At 37.9% G+C, this 20,579-nt stretch overlaps 1 protein-coding gene across 1 annotated transcript in view; it reads left to right on the top strand.

Moving 5' to 3' along the window:
• The window catches only part of ARHGEF7 (Rho guanine nucleotide exchange factor 7), a 176,102-nt gene that overhangs the window by 147,066 nt on the left and 8,457 nt on the right, over positions 1-20,579 (top strand). The window contains exon 19 of the mRNA XM_065397467.1: positions 8,009-8,098. Coding sequence (XP_065253539.1) covers positions 8,009-8,098 — 90 coding nt within the window. The remainder of the gene's footprint in view (positions 1-8,008; positions 8,099-20,579) is intronic.

Genomic DNA, 20,579 nt, shown 5'->3' with positions numbered 1-20,579 from the left:
TTTTTGTCTACTTCTGTATCCTTAAGTTGTGGGCTTCTTAGAAGAGACACCTATCTTGAGTTTGTGGAACATGTGAAGCACATAGTGAATGCTGTCATAAAGAATCACCATACTTTGAGTTGAGAAGGAATTTTTCCCATGACACTGTGACGGGTTCGGTCACAGAGATCCCCTTGGGACTGTCACCTGATGGGCTGAAATTACCTCTGAGCCCGTTTTCCCTGCCAGCTTGGGACTTCCAGAACCCTGTCTTGTTGAGCCAGACAGACTAGCCTGCTGCAACACAGACCCAGGGTCTGTTCCACGCCTCCAAAGATGCAGACTTAACTGAAAACAGCTCAGCAGGTTACTTATCTCCAGCACGCAGACACCCAGCTCCCAATGGGATCCAAACCCCAAATAAATCCGTTTTACTCTGTATAAAGCTTATACAGGGTAAATTCATAAATTGTCCGCCCTCTATAACACTGATAGAGAGATATGCACAGCTGTTTGCTCCCCCAGGTATTACTCACTTAACCTGGGTTCATTAATAAACAAAAGTGATTTTATTAAGTATAACTAGTATGATTTAAGTGGTTTCAAGTAATAACAGACAGAACAAAGTAAGTCACCAAGCAAAATAAAGCAAAATCACACAAGTCTAAGCCTAATACATTAAAAAGCTGTCTCACCCTCAGAGATGTTCCAATAAGCTTCTTTCACAGACTAGGCTCCTTCCTAGTCTGGGCCCAGTCTTTTCCCCAGTACAGTCCTTGTTAGTTCCAGCAGACATCCTAGGTGGAAAGCAGGGGCTTTCTCATGACTGACCACCTCTTTGTCCTGCTTCACCCCCTTTTATAGCTTTGGCAAAAGGCAGGAATTTTTTGTCTCTCTGGGTCCCCACCCCTCCTTCTAAATGAAAAAGTGCCAGATTTAAGATGGATTCCAGTATCAGGTGACATGATCACATGTCCTGTGAGACCCCAGCCTCCATTCTTCCTGGGCTGGCCCACACATACACAGGAAGGTTTGCAAGTAAACAGAGCCATTTACAGTTCATTGATTCTGAAGCACTCTTAATGGCTTCCACTTAATATGTTTACATCAGTAATACAAGTTTATATCTTGTTCTCCTAATTTCAGACATAGAAATAATACATTCAAACAAATAGGATGAACACACTCAGTAGATTATAAGCTTTGTAATGATACCTTACAAGAGACCTTTTGCATAAAGCATATTCCAGTTACATCATATTCACATTCATAAGCATATTTTCATAAAGCATATGGAGTGCAACATCACAGACACCACTTGCTGAACTACAATGGGAGCTTTCTCTTCCCCTAGGATGTGCTGTGGATTTCCTATGGCAGGAATTTAGGTTAGTGAAGGGAATGATATGTTGTTTACACGTGTTGATGGAAACTTTAGTTGAGTAGTATGTGGATAGCTGATTTGTTTTACTTGCAAGTTTACTTGCATGACACAGTCGGGCTATAAAGCTTGGGCTGTTTGTTTTTAATGTGACAGCTGCATAAGCAAGCATCCCTCTCACTAGAACCTTGCATATGGATGGAATGAAAGACAGTGGAGAAGACATTAGTCCTCCTCAAGAAAGGACCTTGTTACCAAGCACAGATACAGGGCCTCCCCTGAAGAAACTTGTTCCTTCCTTTTTTATATATATACATATAGTTGGAGAGTTTCAGGCTTGAGCTTTTCCAATAAAAGTTGTGGCTTTGGCCTTTTAAACCAATTCCAATGTGTTGTCTTCTACATCATACCAAGACATCTTGTCAATGTCCTTAGTACAGATTGGCCCAATAAAATATTTCAAAAGTTAGTTTTGTTGTTGCATTCTGTGGTGGTTGTAACTGGATACAGCATATACACGGCCCTTTAAGGAATCCACATTGTGTGAGTTTGTTTGAAGTAGTTTTAGTATAATTTTATTAACCAAGTTAAAAGAAACTTGTTGGGAGTCTAGGAAACTAAATACTCTGGCCAACACTTCAAAATTTTAATGGGAGCTGTGAGAATGCCTTTGCAACTCTGAATATCCAAGCCATTATTTGTTTAGGTGCTTAAATATGGCATTTGATGCTAAACAGTAATTAACCAAATTTGAAAATATTGGCCTATATGGTTTTGAATATAATTTTTGATTTATGGCAAAAAAAATTTTTTGAAAATTTACAAAGCCTGAAACAGATTATAATATACAGTGGTCATCATTTGACTACAATATTTTCTTCTTTAAAAGCGATTCTTTTCCTTCTATCTTTCCACTTTAAGAACATAAGAACAGCCATAGTGGGTCAGACCAATGGGTCCATCTAGCCCAGTGTCCGATCTTCTGACAGTGGCCAGTGCTGGATGCTTCAGAGAGAACAAACAGAACAGGGCATTTATCGAGTGATCCATCCACTGTCATCCAGTCCCAGCTTCTGGGAGTCAGAGGTTTAGAGACCCATCAGTCTTGGCTAATAGCCATTGATGGACCTGTCCTCCATGAACTTAACCAGTTCTTTTTTTGAACCCTGTTACAGATTTGGCCTTGGCAATGAGTTCCACAGGTTTACTGGGTGTTGTGTGAAGAAGTACTTCCTTTTGTTCGTTTTAAACCTTCTGTCTGTTAATTTCATTGGGTGATCCCTGCCTCTTATGTGAGGTGAAGGGGTAAATAACACTTTCCTATTCACTTTCTCCACACCATTCATGATTTTATGGACCTTTATCATTGCTCCCCTTAGTTGTTTCTTTTCTAAACTAAACAGTCAGTCTTTTTAATCTTTCCTCATATGAAAGCTGCTAATTATTTTTGTTGTCCTTCTCTGTACCTTTTCCAGTTCTAATATATCTTTTTTGAGATGGACCAGAACTGTACATCAGGGTGTGGGTGTACTATAGATTTATATAATGGCATTATGATAGTTTCTGTCTTATTATCTACCCCTTTCCTAATGCTTCCCTTTTTGACTGCTGCTGCACATTGAGCTGGCATTTTCAGAGTTTACATAATGACACCAAGATCTCTTTCTTGAGTGGCAACAGCTAATATAGACCCCATCATTTTGTCTGTTTAGTTGGGATTATTTTTTCCAGTGTGCATTACTTTGCATTTATCAACATTAAATTTCATCTGCCATTTTCTTGCTCTGTCACTCAGTTTTGTGAGATTCCTTTGTAACTCTCTGCAGTGAGCTTTGGACTTAACTATCTCGAGTAATTTTGTATCATCTGCAAATTTTGCCACCTCACTGGTCACTCACTTTTCCAGACCATTTATGAATATGTTGAACAGCACAGGTCAGAGTACAAATCCTTATTTAACTCTTTCCATTGAGAAAACTGAGCATTTATTAATACCCTTGTTTCCTATCTTTTTAACCAGTTACTGATCCATGAGAGGACCTCTTATTCCAGGACTGCTTACTTTGCTTAAGAGTCAAAGGCTTTCTGAAAGTCCAGAAACTGGATCACCCTTGTCCACAGGCTTGTTGACCCCCTCAAACAATTCTAATAGATTGGTGAGGCATGATTTCCCTTCACAAAAGCCGTGTTGACTCTTCCCTAACAAATCATGTTAATCTGTATGTCTGATAATTCTGTTCTTTACTATAGTTTCAGCCAATTTGCCTGGTACTGAAGTTAGTCTTATCGGCCTGTAATGTAATGTCTGGAGCCTTTTTTAAAATCGGCGTTACATTAGCTACTCTGTAGTCATCTGGAACAGAGGCTGATTTAAGCAATAGGTTACAAACCACAGTTAGCAGTTCTTTAGTTTCATATTTGAGTTCCTTCATATCTCTTGGGTGAATCCCATCTGGTACTGGGACTTATTACTGTTCAGTTTATCAATTCATTCCAAAATCTGCTCTATTGACACCGTCTGGGACAGTTCTTCAGATTTGTTGCCTAAAAAGAATGATTTGGGCATAGGAATCTCCCTCACATCCTCTTCAGTGAAGACCGATGCAAAGAATTCATTTAGCTTCTTCGCAATGACCTTATCTTCCTTGAGTGCTCCTTTAGCATCTTGATAATCAAGTGGCCCCACTGATTGTGGCTTCCTGCTTCTGAAGTACTTAAAAAAAAATTTACTGTTACTTTTTTTGCTTTTTGCTAGTTGCTCTTCAAATTCATTTTTCGCCTTCCTAATTAGACTTTTATATTTACATGCCAGAGTTTATGCTTCTTTCTATTTTCCTCAGTAGGATTTGACTTCCAGATTTTAAAGGATACCTTTTTGTCTCTAACTACCGCTTTCGCTCTGCTGTTTAATAATGGTGGCATTTTTGGTCCTCTTGCTGTTTTTATTATTATTTGGCATATACATAGAGTTTGAGCCTCTATTATGATGTTTATAAATAGTTTCCATGCAGCTTCCTTTCACTTTTGTGACTGTTCCTTTTAATTTCTGTTTAACTAGACTCTTCATTTTTGTGTAGTTTTCTCTTTGAAGTTAAATCCTACTGTGGTGGATTTCTTTGGTATTTTCACCCCTACAAGGATTTTAAATTTAATTACATTATGGTCACTATTACCGAGCGGTTCAGCTATATTCACCTCTTGGACCAGATCCTGTGCTCCAGTTAGGACTAAATCAAGAATTGCCTCTCCTCTGGTGGGTTCCAGGACTCGCTGCTGCAAGAAGCAGTCATTTATGGTGTCTATACATTTTATCTCTACATCCCATCATAAGGTGACATTTACCCAGTCACTATGGGAATAGTTAAATCCCCCATTATTATTGGGTTTTCTGTTTTTGTAGTCTCTCTAATGGCCCTGACATTATACAGTCACCGTTACCATCTAGGTCAGGTGTTTGGTAGTATATTCCTACTGTTTATACTCTTATTATTCAAGCATGGAATGTCTATACATAGAGATTCAGTGGTAAAGTTTGATTCATTTAAGATTTTTATTATATCTGACTCTATTTTTTCTTTCACATAGAGTGCCAGTCTTCCCCCCAACCCCCCAGCGTGACCCACTCAGTTAATTCCTATATATTTTGTACCCTGATCTTACCAGTTCCCATTAATTGTCATTCCACCAAGTTTCTGTGATGACTATTATATCAGTAGTCTCATTCAATACTAGACACTCAATTTCACCCCAGTATTTAGACTTTCTGTTTGATATTGTTAAAACAAGATTTGCTTTATCCCCTCCGCATATTCACGAGACTTTCATTCTGGACTGATCAAGAGGCATTCCTTTTTATTTACATCTACTGTCCTCTCAAAATCTTCAAAGCAAAAGAGAGTAATGGTTCCCCATAGTACAAAATAAGTTGGTGCTGTTTTAGTTCTCTCAGTCAGATCACAGAAGAGAACATTTTGGGAAATCTTTTTTAATCAGATTCTGCTGAATAATAGATAAGTGCAATAGAAACTCTTTCTTTAACGTGACAGTTTTGTTCTGTTATATCAACACATGGCAATGACGTTTTTATCCAAGCGAATTGTATATCTTTACTGATATTTTTATTTTAAATCCATTTTAAAGGACGTATACAACATAATTACATCAGACCATTTTTCTTGTTACTCTTTAAATTTACAAAGCATACTTCCTTTAAGTATTTATCTTAAAGATTGTAGAGCTTAATACTGCTTCCCAGTAGTAAAATATTAATTACTAGTACTAACTGTTTGATACAGTGGGCTAGTTAGAGATGCAGAAGCCACATAATTTAAAAACAATTGTAACATCCTTTTCATTACTATGCCTTTTAAGTGAGTGGTATGATGGTTACAGATGGGCTGATGGGGGTGGGAAATGGACCTGTGATCTTAAAATGTCTTTGTATTTCGCTTTTATGCCATTTAAAATAATCACAAACTTGATTATTTGAGGAGAATGTGAGAAATAAAGAATTAAAATATGGAAGAAAGGATAGAATAGAACTGAAAAACAAACAAGTCACTACTAATCTGACCATCTTTTAATTTCAAGAACTGCTGAAACATAAATGTTTTAATCTGTCACAGCTGCTATAATTAGGAATAGAAATGAAGCAATGTTGAGAAACAATGCTGAATTTGACGTGTTCTAACCAATGGAGATCAGTTAAGTAGTAAAGAAACTGCTGCAATGCAGTCCCATCCCAGTACAACAGATCCCATCAGATATTTGTGTGGAACTTCAGTAGTCACCAGCATGCAGTTGCAGCTTCATTCCACTTCTCCAAGATACCAAGCAAACACCTGCAGCCTCAGAGATGATCAAAGCACATGCACTAACAGGAGCTATTGTTTAGCTTCAAAGAAAATGAAATAGAACTTACTTGTTTAATTGAAAGATAATCTTTTTAAAATTACAGTTGTCAGCACTTTTGATGTAAGGGATGGCTTGCCTGCTGAAAGGGAAACTTGATGACTTTGTTTGCAGTGACTTTTACTTACTTGAATAACTTCACTGATGCTGCCAGATACTCATCATTCTTTATCCAGTGTTTCAGTAATTAGTAGTCTTTGTCCTTCTGTGTTAATTGCACTTTGAACAAACAAATCAGATACCGGAGATATACCAACCAAATACTTCCATGAACCTGGGTATAATGTAAGAAAGTTAATGCCTACATAATTACTAGTTCTCCATCTCTACTGTACAAAACAGTACAATGGTGTTACACCCTGCCTGGAGGAATTGCTTTGCTGACAGATTTTTTCCATTTATTAAAAAAAGGAAATAGTTCTGGAATAGATGACAAATGTTTGGACATCTTAAATGTTTTTGGGAAACTATCATGTTGCTATGAGCTCTTATTAGTGGTGTTTGCAAACAGTCATCACTGGTGGATATTCTGTAGGGTACTGTTTGGTTGGGATCATAAATAATTGAAAATAAAAAATGGGAATTTCTGGATGTCTTGCCTGCTAGGAGAAGATTGCTGACTTTGAAAGACCTTCATATACTCTCAGTGAAAATCTTCAAGGCCAATGGTATATAAAGCTTTGTGGGGATGGGAAAAAATGGATGGAAATTTAAAAACAAACCAACCAACCTTGGTGAAATTCTGGCTCCATTGAAGTCAAGACTAAAAACTCCCATTTACTTCAAATGAGGTCAGGATTTCACACCCTGTTCTTAGCTGAAGCAACTTTGATAAAAGGATCTAGTTGAAGCCCAGGAAGAACAGATTTAGCTTCACATGGATTTTCTTTTAATTAACTCCAAAGCAGATATTCTTAGAACTTTGTGTCTGAAATGTTTTCTCTGCTCTAAGCTCTGCTAAGAAACCTAACAAGCTTCACTTAACACAATCTGAAAATAGCTGTCAGATGCTGCCAAATTTCACGAAAGTACTCATACGGTAAGTGGCATTTTTCCTGATGGACACAAGGCTGAAATTGTACAACAGTATATGTTATAATATTATGCTGAGTTTAATTTTCAGAATGCTAGACTTCCTTTCATAGTATTGCTATGGAAAAAATGTATGTTTGTTTCACTTGTGAACCTTAATAAAGACTTAGTTATTAAACTATATGATGCTCTGATTCATTTACTAGAAGATAATATTCCATTCCTTGTGTTTCTCTAATTAAACTGGGATATGAGTTAAGGTGCAACTAATAACTGTTTGGGTATACTTTTTGTGTCTGATTGCTGTTTGCACAATATCATAGAGGGAAGACATGCTTCTTCGAAACACTTGTATTCCACATAGCTCTCTTTGAAAAGAAACAGAAAGGGGTAGTTTTAAAATATTCAGAAACCTTCTTTAGGTTTGGCTTAATTTCCCAGTTTTGAGGTGTTTTTCAATACATTTTATAACAACATTTAAGTAGATATTTGGTTTTTTTTAAACTCTTTTCACTCATTGAAACTCACTCCAGAATATAAATTAAGGGATCAGCTACAATTGGTGGGGGTAATAAATAGAATCACTGAGCTGAACCTTAGTTGAATTATCTGGTACTTGTCTCTAGGCTTACAACGACTTTACAATGACATGACTGGCTTAATAACTAGAGCCATGGTAAAGATTTATTTTTCTGTTGACTTCAGGTACAGCTGCATTGGAAGAAGATGCTCAGATTCTTAAGGTCATTGAAGCGTACTGCACAAGTGCCAAAACGCGCCAAACACTAAATTCAAGTAAGTTAGAAAAGGCTGAATTAATTAACCAAAATGCTATTTAGATACATCATAAAAACAGCAGTGGGTCCCAACACTACAAATAATGGGATGTGTCCTAAGAAAATCAGCCTTTGGAGTGGGTCTCGGTGTGGGGTGCTTGGGCGCTCTACTTAGAGCATCAGAAGCCCTGCCTGAGGTCCAATTTTGGTGAATATAATCCATATTACTAAATTTGCCATGGTATGAAACCTGTATCAAGCATGCACCAAGGAATGGGAAGTGTCTGGATTTAATGACACTTGCAATACACTTTCTTGAGAGAAAATGGTAAGTGTAGAGGTAAATGGAAGAGCAATATTCATTTTAGGTTTGGGGACTATATCTGCTTTATGCCTGTGAGAGTTCTGTTCAACAAGATATATGTTTTGCTCAAGGGCTTCTGGGAAACCTTCACTCCTGTTGTGGAAGGGTAAATGGGGCATATAAAGTTTTTCTTGCCACTAGCTGTTTAATATTTACTATTACAAATTTTAATCCTCTCTTATAATAATTTCAGGGAGCAACTGTTAATTTTCTTAGATCTCTGTGGTGGGTAAGGTTGCCATTCTCAGTTTTTCAAATTTACATTCAGCTGATTGGTACTTACAATGCACATCCTCAATCCAAAACAAGGCTGCAGTTGTGGAGGTTCTTTGTGTTGTAAGTAAAACACTCCACATAGCAGGGGAATCCACCAGCATGCATTAATGTTTATGTAAGGGAGGAGAGCATGCTGTTCAGTTTGCTCCAATTTGCACAGTTTTGCCATTGAATATAAACCTTGTTTAGGAATTATATCTCTGGTATGCTGTAAAATGATCCTGAGATAGTGATTTTATTGTTGTCAGCAATTATTAGTGTGGACATTGTAAATAATTCATTGTCCATTTAAATTGTTTAATTTCCAAGTATTTGTCAGTGTTTATTACCAAAACAGTTTTTTGTGCATACTTTATTTCCAAGCAAAAACATTTTAGACTGGCAATTGGAAAGTCACAATATAAGACTTGAAATTTAGTGCACAAATTCTTTAACACATGTTAAACAGAAAGGGGTAGTTATATTTAACACAAGTTGCCTGCCTTCTCATCACCTTGAAAAATCCTACTTTGCATGCAAATATACTTAATATTGGAATTTGGCTTTTTGTATGAAGGAAGAATTTATTGCAAGGTTATTTTATGTATGTTTTTAATTTTCATTTACATTGTTTCAAGCTAAAATGTGTATGAAAAGGGACTCTTCAGGTCTGTCTTTGTGATCCATTTTATCAAGTTCTAAGTCTTCAAGGTGATAAAATTGAAGTAATTTATTAGCTCATCCCTGTTTTGGACTGGTTTCGGTTTCCACAGATTTGATTTTAGCCCTATGATCATTCTGTTTTATTGTGGCTTACCTGGTAAAAATGAAAGAAATAAGTTTACTGTTTAAAATTCTAAAGATAAATTATGGAACAAAATAAGGCTAAATTAAATTATTGCTATTTTAAATGTCACAACTGTGCTTAGTTGGTGCTGATCATTTTTCAAAGATAATCTGACAAGAAATGGTTTGTGAAACATTTAATTTTTAATTATGCAGTTGTGTCTGTACACAGAAACACATACAACTGATGCGAAGTATATTTTTGCTTTTTCCCCCCCCTATTTTTCCCTTCCTATGTATATTTAAGAAATATACATAGTGCAGTAGATATCATTACATACATCAAAAATCAACAGCTTTTATTTGCATTTAACTGCACTAAGAAACAACTGAAGTATCAGTTACATGCACGACCTCTTCTCTTGTAAAGGATGGGTATTGGCATTAAAATTTTAGGTTTTCTACCATTCCATGTTTAGCTTTCCATCAGAGGTGGAAAAACTCCATTTGGTGTTGGGATTGCTTCTGTAAGAGTAACGGTGCATTTCAAAAATTACCAGACACTTTATTAAAATTTTCACATTCTTTTTGTACCCCTTTCTTACCTCTGTGTTCACATTCTGCCTGTCCCTCACAGCGCTGATTTGGCAATTCTGCTAGTAGCACCTTCTGTCTGGCATCCAGGAGGTGCTGCTTTTGGAAGTGCAAATTCAGCACGGCTAGGGCACCAGTGGATTGGAAGGCAGTGACATCAGAGGTAGGACAGCAGCTTTTTGTTACTACTTGGGGAAAAAGAAGATTTGTTTTTTTAAATCTGGAGAGATTATGGGGCAATAGAAATGAAGAGAAGAGAATGAAGGGTGGGGCTTTCCCTTCTTATAAATCTGGTCTTTTGCTGTGCATTCCTTCTTGCTCTCAGAAAAATAGGTTAGTTCTCTAGATAAGGGTTTAACATCATTAGTAACATGTGTGTAGTAGCTCACAATATGGCCACCTACAGTTTCAGTTTCCAAATATTTCCAGGCATTTATCTTTCATAAGCAAAAACCCAGCTTCAAAATAGAAATAGAAGAGAGAAAACATTTTTATATCCCCTTGTTCACCCTAAACATTTTACAGTGATTATATCGAGAAGGTAAGTTTAGACACGGTCATGAAAATGACTACTGTGAATAGCTAGTCTTGGCAGGGAGGTAACTGGAAATAGTACAGTAAGTCTAAAATATTTTAAAGTATTTTGGAGTTGATTTGAGATAACTACTGTGGCTTGCAATGTTTGATTAGCCCTATCAACTTTGCATTTTGTAAAAAGATTTCCAGTTGATTTGTTATAGCTAAGTTGTAGCTGTGGGTTAATATAGTGCTCCTCCCTTTCAAATTTCTCTGTCAACTAGAGTTGACTGCCCTGTTCATAATAATAAAGAATCTCAGGGGTACTCAGGTTAGGACATATATTTTCAATAAAACTGCTCAAAATTTAAAACAAATTCAAAAATTAGATTGTGACAGTTCAAAAGTTATTACATGCCAAGTGTAATTTTTACATCAAACCCAACCAAAAATAAGAATAATAAAGCTTTGCTGCCTTTTTAACAATATTTTCTCTTTTCCTTCTCTTCCCATCACCTTTTGCTTTTGTTTTCATGTGTTTTGGTTGTGGCTATTCCTTACGTTCCCCTCCTCATCCCACCTCTGCCTATCCACATCCACCATTTCATTTCACCCGTACATCCTTAGCATGGCAAGGCACTGACCTGATGCATAATCACGTCTTGGCTGATGATGACCAATCAAGTCTAGACTCCTTGGGTCGTCGCAGTAGCCTTTCTCGTTTGGAGCCTTCAGACCTCTCAGAAGACTCTGACTATGACAGTATATGGACAGCCCATAGTTACAGAATGGGGTCTACATCTCGTAAGAGCTGTTGCTCATATATCTCTCACCAGAACTAATGCACTTCTGAGCTTTTCTTAACAAATGCTTGTTGTATCACAGCCTGCTTTTCTTAGATGTTTTCTTGCTGTTCCTTGTCTCTTCAATGTGATATTTTAACAACTTTTGAGAGCGTTTCTGATATTTCAATTGTACCTCGTGGGAGGCTCTATTGCCAATTTAATACACATACAATTAAGTCATTCTAAATCGAGAGTGTATATCCTGCTAAGGATATTATACCTTTAGGGTTTTTTAAAAGTGACAGCCATTGATTTGTAGCTCTGAATAGTCTGTTTTTTGACTTGGTCAGTGTAGCAACAATTCCTTTTTTCCCCCCCCCCCCCCGATACAGCACGTTTTTGTATTTTGTACTGAAACCATACTGGTTTGTGAGCTAAGTGCCAGCAATATGGAACTACTTTAGCCTTATAGTGGTCTAATTTTCTATGTATTATAAACACAAGGTATAAAGCAGGGAGAACAAGAGAAAATAATTTTTAAAATATGCAGTACAAGAACTGTAAAATTATTCAGATACTCCTTTATCTGGGCAATCTGTATGGCAGAGTGTTTGATAATCTGTGAAAATGTTTATATTGCTGTCTTTTTTTTTTCATTGCTTAGACATGGATGAAGAATCATACATTTTTCTCAAGTTAAGCAGTTGTCTTAAAGACCTGGAAGTCTGTGTTGTTAAATGCAGTGTATACTTCACGCTACCAGTAGTCATACTGTCACTTTACTGCAGGTAGTAGTGTGGAAGGTTCCAGGTTTTAGATGCTGATCTGCCTAGTAAAATGCACAACTATCAATAAAGCATCGGTCCTTCTCTATGAAAACCACAAAATCCAATCTGAAAAAAACCATTCAGAAAGGTTCCCATTATGAAAGCTTGAGTGTTCAGCATCTGAAACTGTTGGTATAACTGTGGTCAAAATGGGTTGTAGGAAGTCCTTAAAACTAGAATGCCTGGCTTTGGTTTTCACAGTTTGGATACATCTGAGACATGTATTTATTGTGTTTTGTAATTGCTCTCATAAGCACATTGGTTTTCAGCAACCAGCTCTTCATTCAGAGTAACTTTAGCTTTGCACAGAACTGAATTTGACACATTATATATTCAGTTCCGAATGTGATACAATATATATTCTGCACCTGGGACATTGGTGGGGGAAAGTTGTGTTCTGTATTGTGGATAACATAATTGGAATTGAAATGAAACCTTTCTGTATTCTAAATCCTTATTAACATTAAGAAAACAGCCGCATCCTAAAAGGGAGATAACATTTTTTTGCTTTCCTTAAGATTCCAGGATGCTGTATTTTTTATTTCAAACATGTACAGTGCTCAGTGTTCTGATATCACTATATGAACAAATTAAGATAGGTGCAATTGTTGCTGCCTGGGAATTTGATCACACTGTTTACAAGTCCTGAGGCAATAGTAAACTCCTGCAGGTGATTTAAGCAGGAAACCAATGGTTACAGGTGAACAATCCCACAAGGATGTCAAAATGGACAAGCTGTGTTAGAAGCAGTTCATATCCAAAACTTCACTATCTGTTTTAAGTGTTTGATAACCTACTTGTTACTCTAGATAATGAAAATTGAGATGCTTATCAGAAAGAAATTTCAGGGGTTTATTATTGTACTAGTCATTTTATTGACCCTTTGTGGCGACAAGGTACTTGTATGCACTGTATCTAATTTTAACTAGGAAAAATTCCTGAGGGAACAAATATATGGTGTATGTACTCCATGCTATATCAGACAATACCTCTGTAAACCACTTAGCTTTCATTTTTATTTTAAAAGTCACATAGAGGATTCACTTCCTATTTATAATGCTGAAAGCATGGATCATTTTTTCCCCTGATTTTCTTTTTTTTAAGCAGTAGTGTTCTGGTGGAATAATATTGATGTTTTCTGCACTGGTTAAATGCCTGTTCATTTACATAATACTACTATGTTACATATATTATGTACTGTAAATATTATGAGTTTTTGAAATAGTTGCTGCACTTAAACTTTCCTTTATCACACAAAATAATGCTTTTGTTATCCAGATCTGAAGATTTTATTGACTTTCTATGCACCAAAGCTTTGACAGTTTGCCACCGTTAATTATTGTAGCAGTTAAATCATTAACTGTCATCAGAATGATGTTATTTTTATGATGATGATCTTCAGTGCCAACATCACTGCAGAATTAAAAATCATTGTCTGCGTTTTCCATGTTACAGATCATTAGCTATTGTCAACTAATCAGAAGTATTAATGCAAGAAGTTTAAAAAATACCAATGTGAAAATGATGGTATTCAGTCCAAAGGTTCAGTGTTTCTATTTTTGTGGAACTTTAGTCATGCTAATAATAGTACCTTATGTTTATGCAATTCTGTAAAATATATGTGTACAGTTAGTATTATACTGAAAGAATGCAGAATCTGAATTAGAAGGTAGGTTTAAGCCACTGTCAGCTCCTTTTCATGTGGCTTAAATGGTGTTTCCATTAAATGAGTATTTAACAAAAATTGACACCAAGCTATATTAATTGTGTTTTTTTGCATAATCTTGCCAAAACACAGTAATGTGTATATAGTGACGTAAAACATTGACAGATTTATATATTGTGCATTTAATTTGTGAATGGGAAAAGCCATCTTTAGTAGATGACTGACTTTTGAAAATACAAACTGGATGTATATCTAAATGTTGCATTGTATTGTACAGTATGCCTATTATTGTTTGTGGTTGCATATAGCAATTAAGTGTTTTGTTTTATAAAAAAAAAAGGACATCTGTTATGTACAGTTGAAATAAATTTTGCATTTGCTAGCCTGTGACTAATATTTAATCATTATACAGGGAAAGAACAGCATAACTCACAATTTCACATTTATTGTTTGGCTTTTCTGAAAGTAGCATATTAAAATGAAAGCCAAATGCTAAAATAAGAGAACCAACCTGCTTTAGTGAAGGTGTTCATGTATGATTTGTGTGTGATGTAATCTAGACATTCTAATGTAATCCATCATAGTACAAGTTATTCTGTGTCCTGCTGATTTTTCCTTCTTCTTTTAAAACTTTCCATCTCCAGAGATATTGACATCTACAGAACATGTTTCCCATTTCCATTTATGGGGAAGTAGTGTTTCCCCCCTTAATATGAGAAAACTTAAATTGAAAACAGGCTAAGCAGTTGCTCAGGAGAAAATTGGATCAGTTTAAAAAAGATTGAATAAAATATGTAGAGGGCCTGGTACACAAGTACAAATTAGTGCATATATCTGTGGTCTTAAAGTTTTGCTAATAATGTAGCAATTCTTTTCTAGCCCTACAGCCATCTAAATGAATGGTGAGCATAATCTTTTCTGATGAACATCTGTATCAATTAGGGAAATGTGGGAAATTCTGTATCTAAAGTAAGTACTCTTTGTATATGCTTTGAAATTTTTTCTTAGGGCTCTTCATACTGTCATTATTCCAAAAGTAGAAAGCCCCTTATTTAGTATTACTCCATTCATATATACCAGCTGTGTGTCCTGTTATTTTTTCCAAAGATTTACTTGTGTCTATAAACTCTTTCAAATTGGTTCTACTCAAAAAAATGACTGAATTTGACATATTGGCATACAAATAAAATGATGGGTTTTTAGTTCCCAGCCCTACAAACTCAACCTGTGATCGGAAAGTCATGCTAGGTTCTTTCCTACTGATGCATAACCACCAGCAACAAAGTTTCTTCATGTCAGATTCTGTCTTTAGCTAATAACTACACCTGTGCAGCCCCTTTGTGCTTAAGCTTATGGCAACCTAGTAGTTCTCAATGGTATTTGATACGTTAGACTTAGGGGAAAATTTAGCTCTGCAGTTGGAACCTGGTTAACAATTCAGTTGATGCACAAGAAAAGCACACTCTTTTTTAGATTTGTTAGGGCTTACAAATTCTTCACAGTAGAACACTCTAAAGTTTGTTCAATGGGCAACTGGGTACCTGATTTGACAGCAATATCCATCTGTGTTAATGATTAGAATGTGAATAATGCAATGAAAAGTTGAACATTTAAAGTGTGCACTGGTCTAATTTGCACGTGAATATACCACAAGTGTACATGCAAATGGCCAGTTAGATATCTAACTAGTAGGGCTGTCAAGCGATTAAAAAAATGAATTGCGATTAATCGCAGTTTTAATCACACTGCTAAACAATAATAGACTATCATTTATTTAAATATTTGGATGTTTTCTACATTTTCAAATATATCGATTTCAATTACAACACAATACCAAGTTACAGCTCACTGTATATTATTTTTTATTACAAATATTTGCACTGTGAAAAGATGAGAGTATTTCAATTCACCTCATACAAGTACTGTAGTGCAAGCTCTTTATCGCAAAAGTGTAACTTACAAATGTAGATTTTTTTTTTTAACATAACTGCACTCAAAAATAAAACAATGTAAAACTTTAGAGCAGTGTTTCTCAAACTTTTTATGCTGGTGACCCCAGTTGGACTTAAAAAAAATCATGACCCAACCCACTAGAAAAAAAATTGTGATCCTGTACATTCAGCCTTTTGGGGCACAAGCCTTCGGCCCCCCTCGGGGTGCGGGCCTTCGGCCCCGCTGACTCTGAAGTCCAATTAACGGATTAAAAAAAATTTCGCCTTAATCATGCTATGAATTAATCCTTAATTGACAGGCATAATGCAAAGTGAAAGGTCATGGGGACTTATCAGTTGGAAGTGACGGAGGAGTGTTTCAGTTGATGACTATGAGCAGACAATGTGATGCAGCTGTGAAAAAGGCTAATTCAGTCCTAGCATGCATCAGGCGAAGTATTTCCAATAGAGCCAGGGAAGTGTTATTACCATTGTACCAGGCTCTGGTGAGACCTCATCTGGAATACTGGGTGTAATTCTGGTCTCCCATGTTTAACAAAGATGACTTCAAACTGGAACAGGTTCAGAGAAGGGATGCTAGGATGATCAGAGAAATGGAGAAACTACCTTACAAGAGGAGACTTAAGGACTTTGGCTGGGTTAGCCTAACCAAATGAAGGCTGAGGGGCGATATGATTACTCTGTATAAATACATCAGAGAGATAAACATCAGGGGGAGAGATGTGCTATTTAAGTTAAGGGCCAGTGGTTGTACAAGAATAAATGGATATAAACTAGCCATCAACAAGTTTATGCTTGAAGTTAGATGAAAGTATCTAACCGTCAGAGAAGTGAAGTTCTGGAACAGCCCTCCAAGGGGAGTAGTGGGGGCAAAAAAACTTACTTATTTCAAGACTGAGCTTGATAAGTAGGGCTATCAAGAGATTTAAAAAAATTAGTTTAAATTAATCACAGTTTTGATTGCACGGGATAAAAAGATGGTTATATGTAGCTATTGCAGGGCTAAGTTCCAATACCATCGAAGTATTTCAAGTCTGCAGTACCACCTACACACTAAACATGCTTTCGCCTCCAGATCTTGTGCTACAGATAACATAGCAACAGCAAATGAATCCCATCAGCCATAACAGAGTACACTTACAGAGTTTGTTTGATCCAGGGGCTTGTAGCGATCCTGAAAGTAGAACAGCTTAACCAATGCAATTGCAAAGCGGATAGCTATGAACTGCAGACCACTCAACATTGTAAACAACAGAGAGCTGAGAGATGTTATTCAAATTGAATCTTCCAATCAGTCATACACCTTGCCGTCCCAAGGAGCCATTCCATCATGAATACGTGACCTGTATTACAACGAGAAGACCACAAAGCTGGAGCTTTTGAAAAATGCCCTAGCTGTTGCTTTGACTGGTGATCACTGGACATCCTTGAGCAATCACAGCTATCTTGGAGTCACGGCACACCTGATTGATACTGGATGGACACTGCAATCATTTGCTTTAACAGTAATGCATACTGAAGAGAGACATTATGCTGAAACATGTGTAGAGTGTTTCTTGGATGTTGTGAAATAATAGAATATTCAAGAACAGGTAACAACAATCAGTACTAACAGTGCAATGAAAACTGTGATTAATTTTTTTAATTGCAATAAATTTGTTTTGAGTTAATCGCTGAGTTAACTGCAATTAATCGACAGCCCTATTAACTAGACCTTGAAACTCAAGCCCAGCAATCCTATTAGTAGATATTTTTAAAAGAATTTCTTAGAATAGAAAATGATTTTCCATTCTATTAAAAATCAGATTTTGTAGAAAGAGATGTAGAAAACAAGAATGTCTGGCATTAATATGAAAATTGTACAGTTACAAAAGATTTAGATCAGTGTAAGTCTGCCCCCTCACCACCTTTTTTTTTTTTGCCTTTGAAAATATGAAAAGCTAAAGACAGAATGAAATCTGTACAAGTTGTTCAGTCCAGTCATCGATGATACTCCCAATTTATACCATTATTGTAAATTAACAGCTGTTAAAGTATAGTGTGTATAGAGTATTTGTCTCTTAATAGTTTTTTTTAAAACAATTTTAGTTAAACCAGTCCAAGGACTGAGTCTAGGAAAAGGCCTAATGTGTGATTATTACAAAAGTTTACCTTTTATTTTCAACCTTGCACTTTCCTTTTAAAATATAATTCGTTATGTTTGCACTTATCCAGACACCCTCATATAGTGTGCCTAATGTCAGATTCAAAACCAACCGTCAGACACATCTCCGAGGCAGTGGAGCTGCATCGTATATCAATGTGTTCTTGCATGTGTCATTTTGTAGTCCATCCCAATCGCATTAACAATAGGTACAGTTGGACGCCAGGGAGAACTTCGGTGAATTCCAGTCTGCATTCTGGCTTTCCTTTGGAGTTGTGCTACATGCTCATGAGTCTTGTCCTGCTGGTTTTAGAGTGAGATCAACTGGCCACTTTTGTCATGTGAATGTCTCAGCGGCTCTTAATATAAGTGGCCATAGGCTGTTGCTTGATGAATGTTCCAGATGTGTCTTAAACTGCCTTTCCATGTGAATAATCCATGCATAGATGTCAGTCAGTGGTGACTAAAAGCACTGTGATCGCTGAGGGAATCTGATATGTGCATTCTGCAAATATGTATCTTCCTTTCCCATGTTAACAGAGTGTGCATCTGAAGTCTCTTAATGTTGCATAGAGTACCATGAATGAGCTGATGTACAGATGTACTTCTCTTACCTTGTGGATTCTAGAAGTTGAACCTGTGCCTTGGAGGATATTGCTAGAAGGAAACATCAGAGCTGCTTCATCCTCAGCCCTGGGAAAACAGAAGTCTTACTGCTGGGTAGAAGCTTGTGTCTCTGCTTGTTGATAGAAGTTTTGTGTGTTTGGACGTAGTGAGTTGAGTTCATAAACCTGGCATAACTTTCAACTCAGCATTTTCTGTGTCAGGCAGTGTTGGGCTTTTTTCAGTTGTACAGTTTTGCATCATGTATGCTCTAATTTTATTTTGTGACAATCATCTCAATAGTAAAACATGCCATCATGACATGCACCTTAATTGTAATTCGTTCACAGGAAGGGTAGGGTAGCTTCACTATATACAACTTGTTCAGAATGCAATAACATGTTTTATTATACTCCTGAGGGAATTCTGGACCAAAATATTAAAAGTTCTGTGCACAATATTTTAAAATAATGCAAAATTCTACAATTTTTATTTGTTAATAAATAATTGCAGAGGCTCCAGCATGGCAGTGGGGAGCACAGGCCACCGGCTGCACAAAGGTGGGAGATCACCCTGCAACCTCCCCACCACCCACCCCGGAGACACTGACTCAGTGGTGAGGCTGCATCTGACCCTGACACAGTACGAGGCCTGGGCCTGCCCCCAAAACACCCTGGGGCCCTGGCCCTCTGCACCAGGCGCACCAGGTGTGGGACACGCAGGCTCAACCAGGCAGGATCCAAGTGTGGAGGGGCTCATTGTGGGGTGATCCAGGTGTGGTGTGAGAGGATTCTGTGTGGGGCAATCAGGGTTCAGGCAGCTCAGTGGGGGATCTAGGTGTGGGGGGATCTGGATGCACAGAGGCTCGTTTGTGGGGGAGCGGGGTTCCAAGTGCAGGGGCAATGGGACTCTGCAGTGGCTTCCGGGCGAAAGTGTTTGGTGCTCAGCGGAGGGATATGGGTGTGGGGGTCTCAGTATGGGGGTCTGGATGCTGGGGGAGTGGGGCTTGGTGGGGTGGAGATCTGGGTGCAGCTAATTGGGGGTCAGTGGTGTGGGGGTCTGGATGTGGGGGCTCAGGGTGATGCAGGGGGGTGGGGTAAGTCAGGGTGGGAGTTTGAGTGCAGGGAGCTTACTGAGGGGATGGTCTGGGTGCAGGGGGCTCCAGATGCAGGGATTGAGGTTCAATGGAGTGGGGTTTGGGTATGGAGGGATAGGGGGGTTCTGGGTATGCGGGGTGAGGCTTGGTGGGAGTGTCTGGGTATGGGACATCCAGATGCACGGGGGTTGGGCGGATTGGAGAGCAGCTCCCCGCACAGTGATCCCTCCCCCCACAGCTGAGGAGCAATGGGGGCAGGAAGCAGGGGAGGATGCTGAGCTTCCTGCAGCTGGGGGAGGTTTCTGGGGGTGGGTCTGATACAGCCCCAGCTACTCCTTGCAAGGGAAGAGGAAGTCCCATCCTCTCCTACCTCCAGCCCAGCTGGGACTAGCAGCTGATTCCAGCTCAGGGTAGGAGCCACTGGCTGGGGTGTCCCCAGCCCTGCAGTGATTTACTTCTGCTTTGGGTGCCTGAAATGATGTACCTATGCAACTAGGGAGTGGTGCGTGACTACTCTTGCAGCTTCTCTTTGCTTCCCTGTCAGAAACTCATTTTTCTGCGGGGAAGCAAAGAAATCTGCGGGGGACATGAATTCTGCGCACGTGCTGTGGTGCAGAATTCCCCCAGGAGTAATATTACAAGTTTCCTGCACTTTTGCAATGGCTGCCTAATAATGTTTGGATTGATTTTTCTTAATTTAAATTGGTATTTTGGAGCTTTAAGAACCGAAATAGCGTAGGCCTGGCTGTGTTGTAGATCTTTGTCTGGATGTATATCTGACTATGAAACTACTGTCCTTTTAGGAATATCAGTAATCTCATCTCGGGTCAGCAGGCAGTTGTGGTCTGCTGCTGGATTGCCTCACCTCCCCACCCTCCCCAACATCTGTTTCACTTACCTCCCTCCCCATTTC

Source organism: Emys orbicularis, chromosome 1 (assembly GCF_028017835.1).
Source record: "Emys orbicularis isolate rEmyOrb1 chromosome 1, rEmyOrb1.hap1, whole genome shotgun sequence".
Taxonomy (NCBI): Eukaryota; Metazoa; Chordata; order Testudines; family Emydidae; genus Emys; species Emys orbicularis.
The sequence above is the reverse complement of the archived record's forward strand: the minus strand, read 5'-3'. Positions and strand labels throughout refer to the sequence as shown.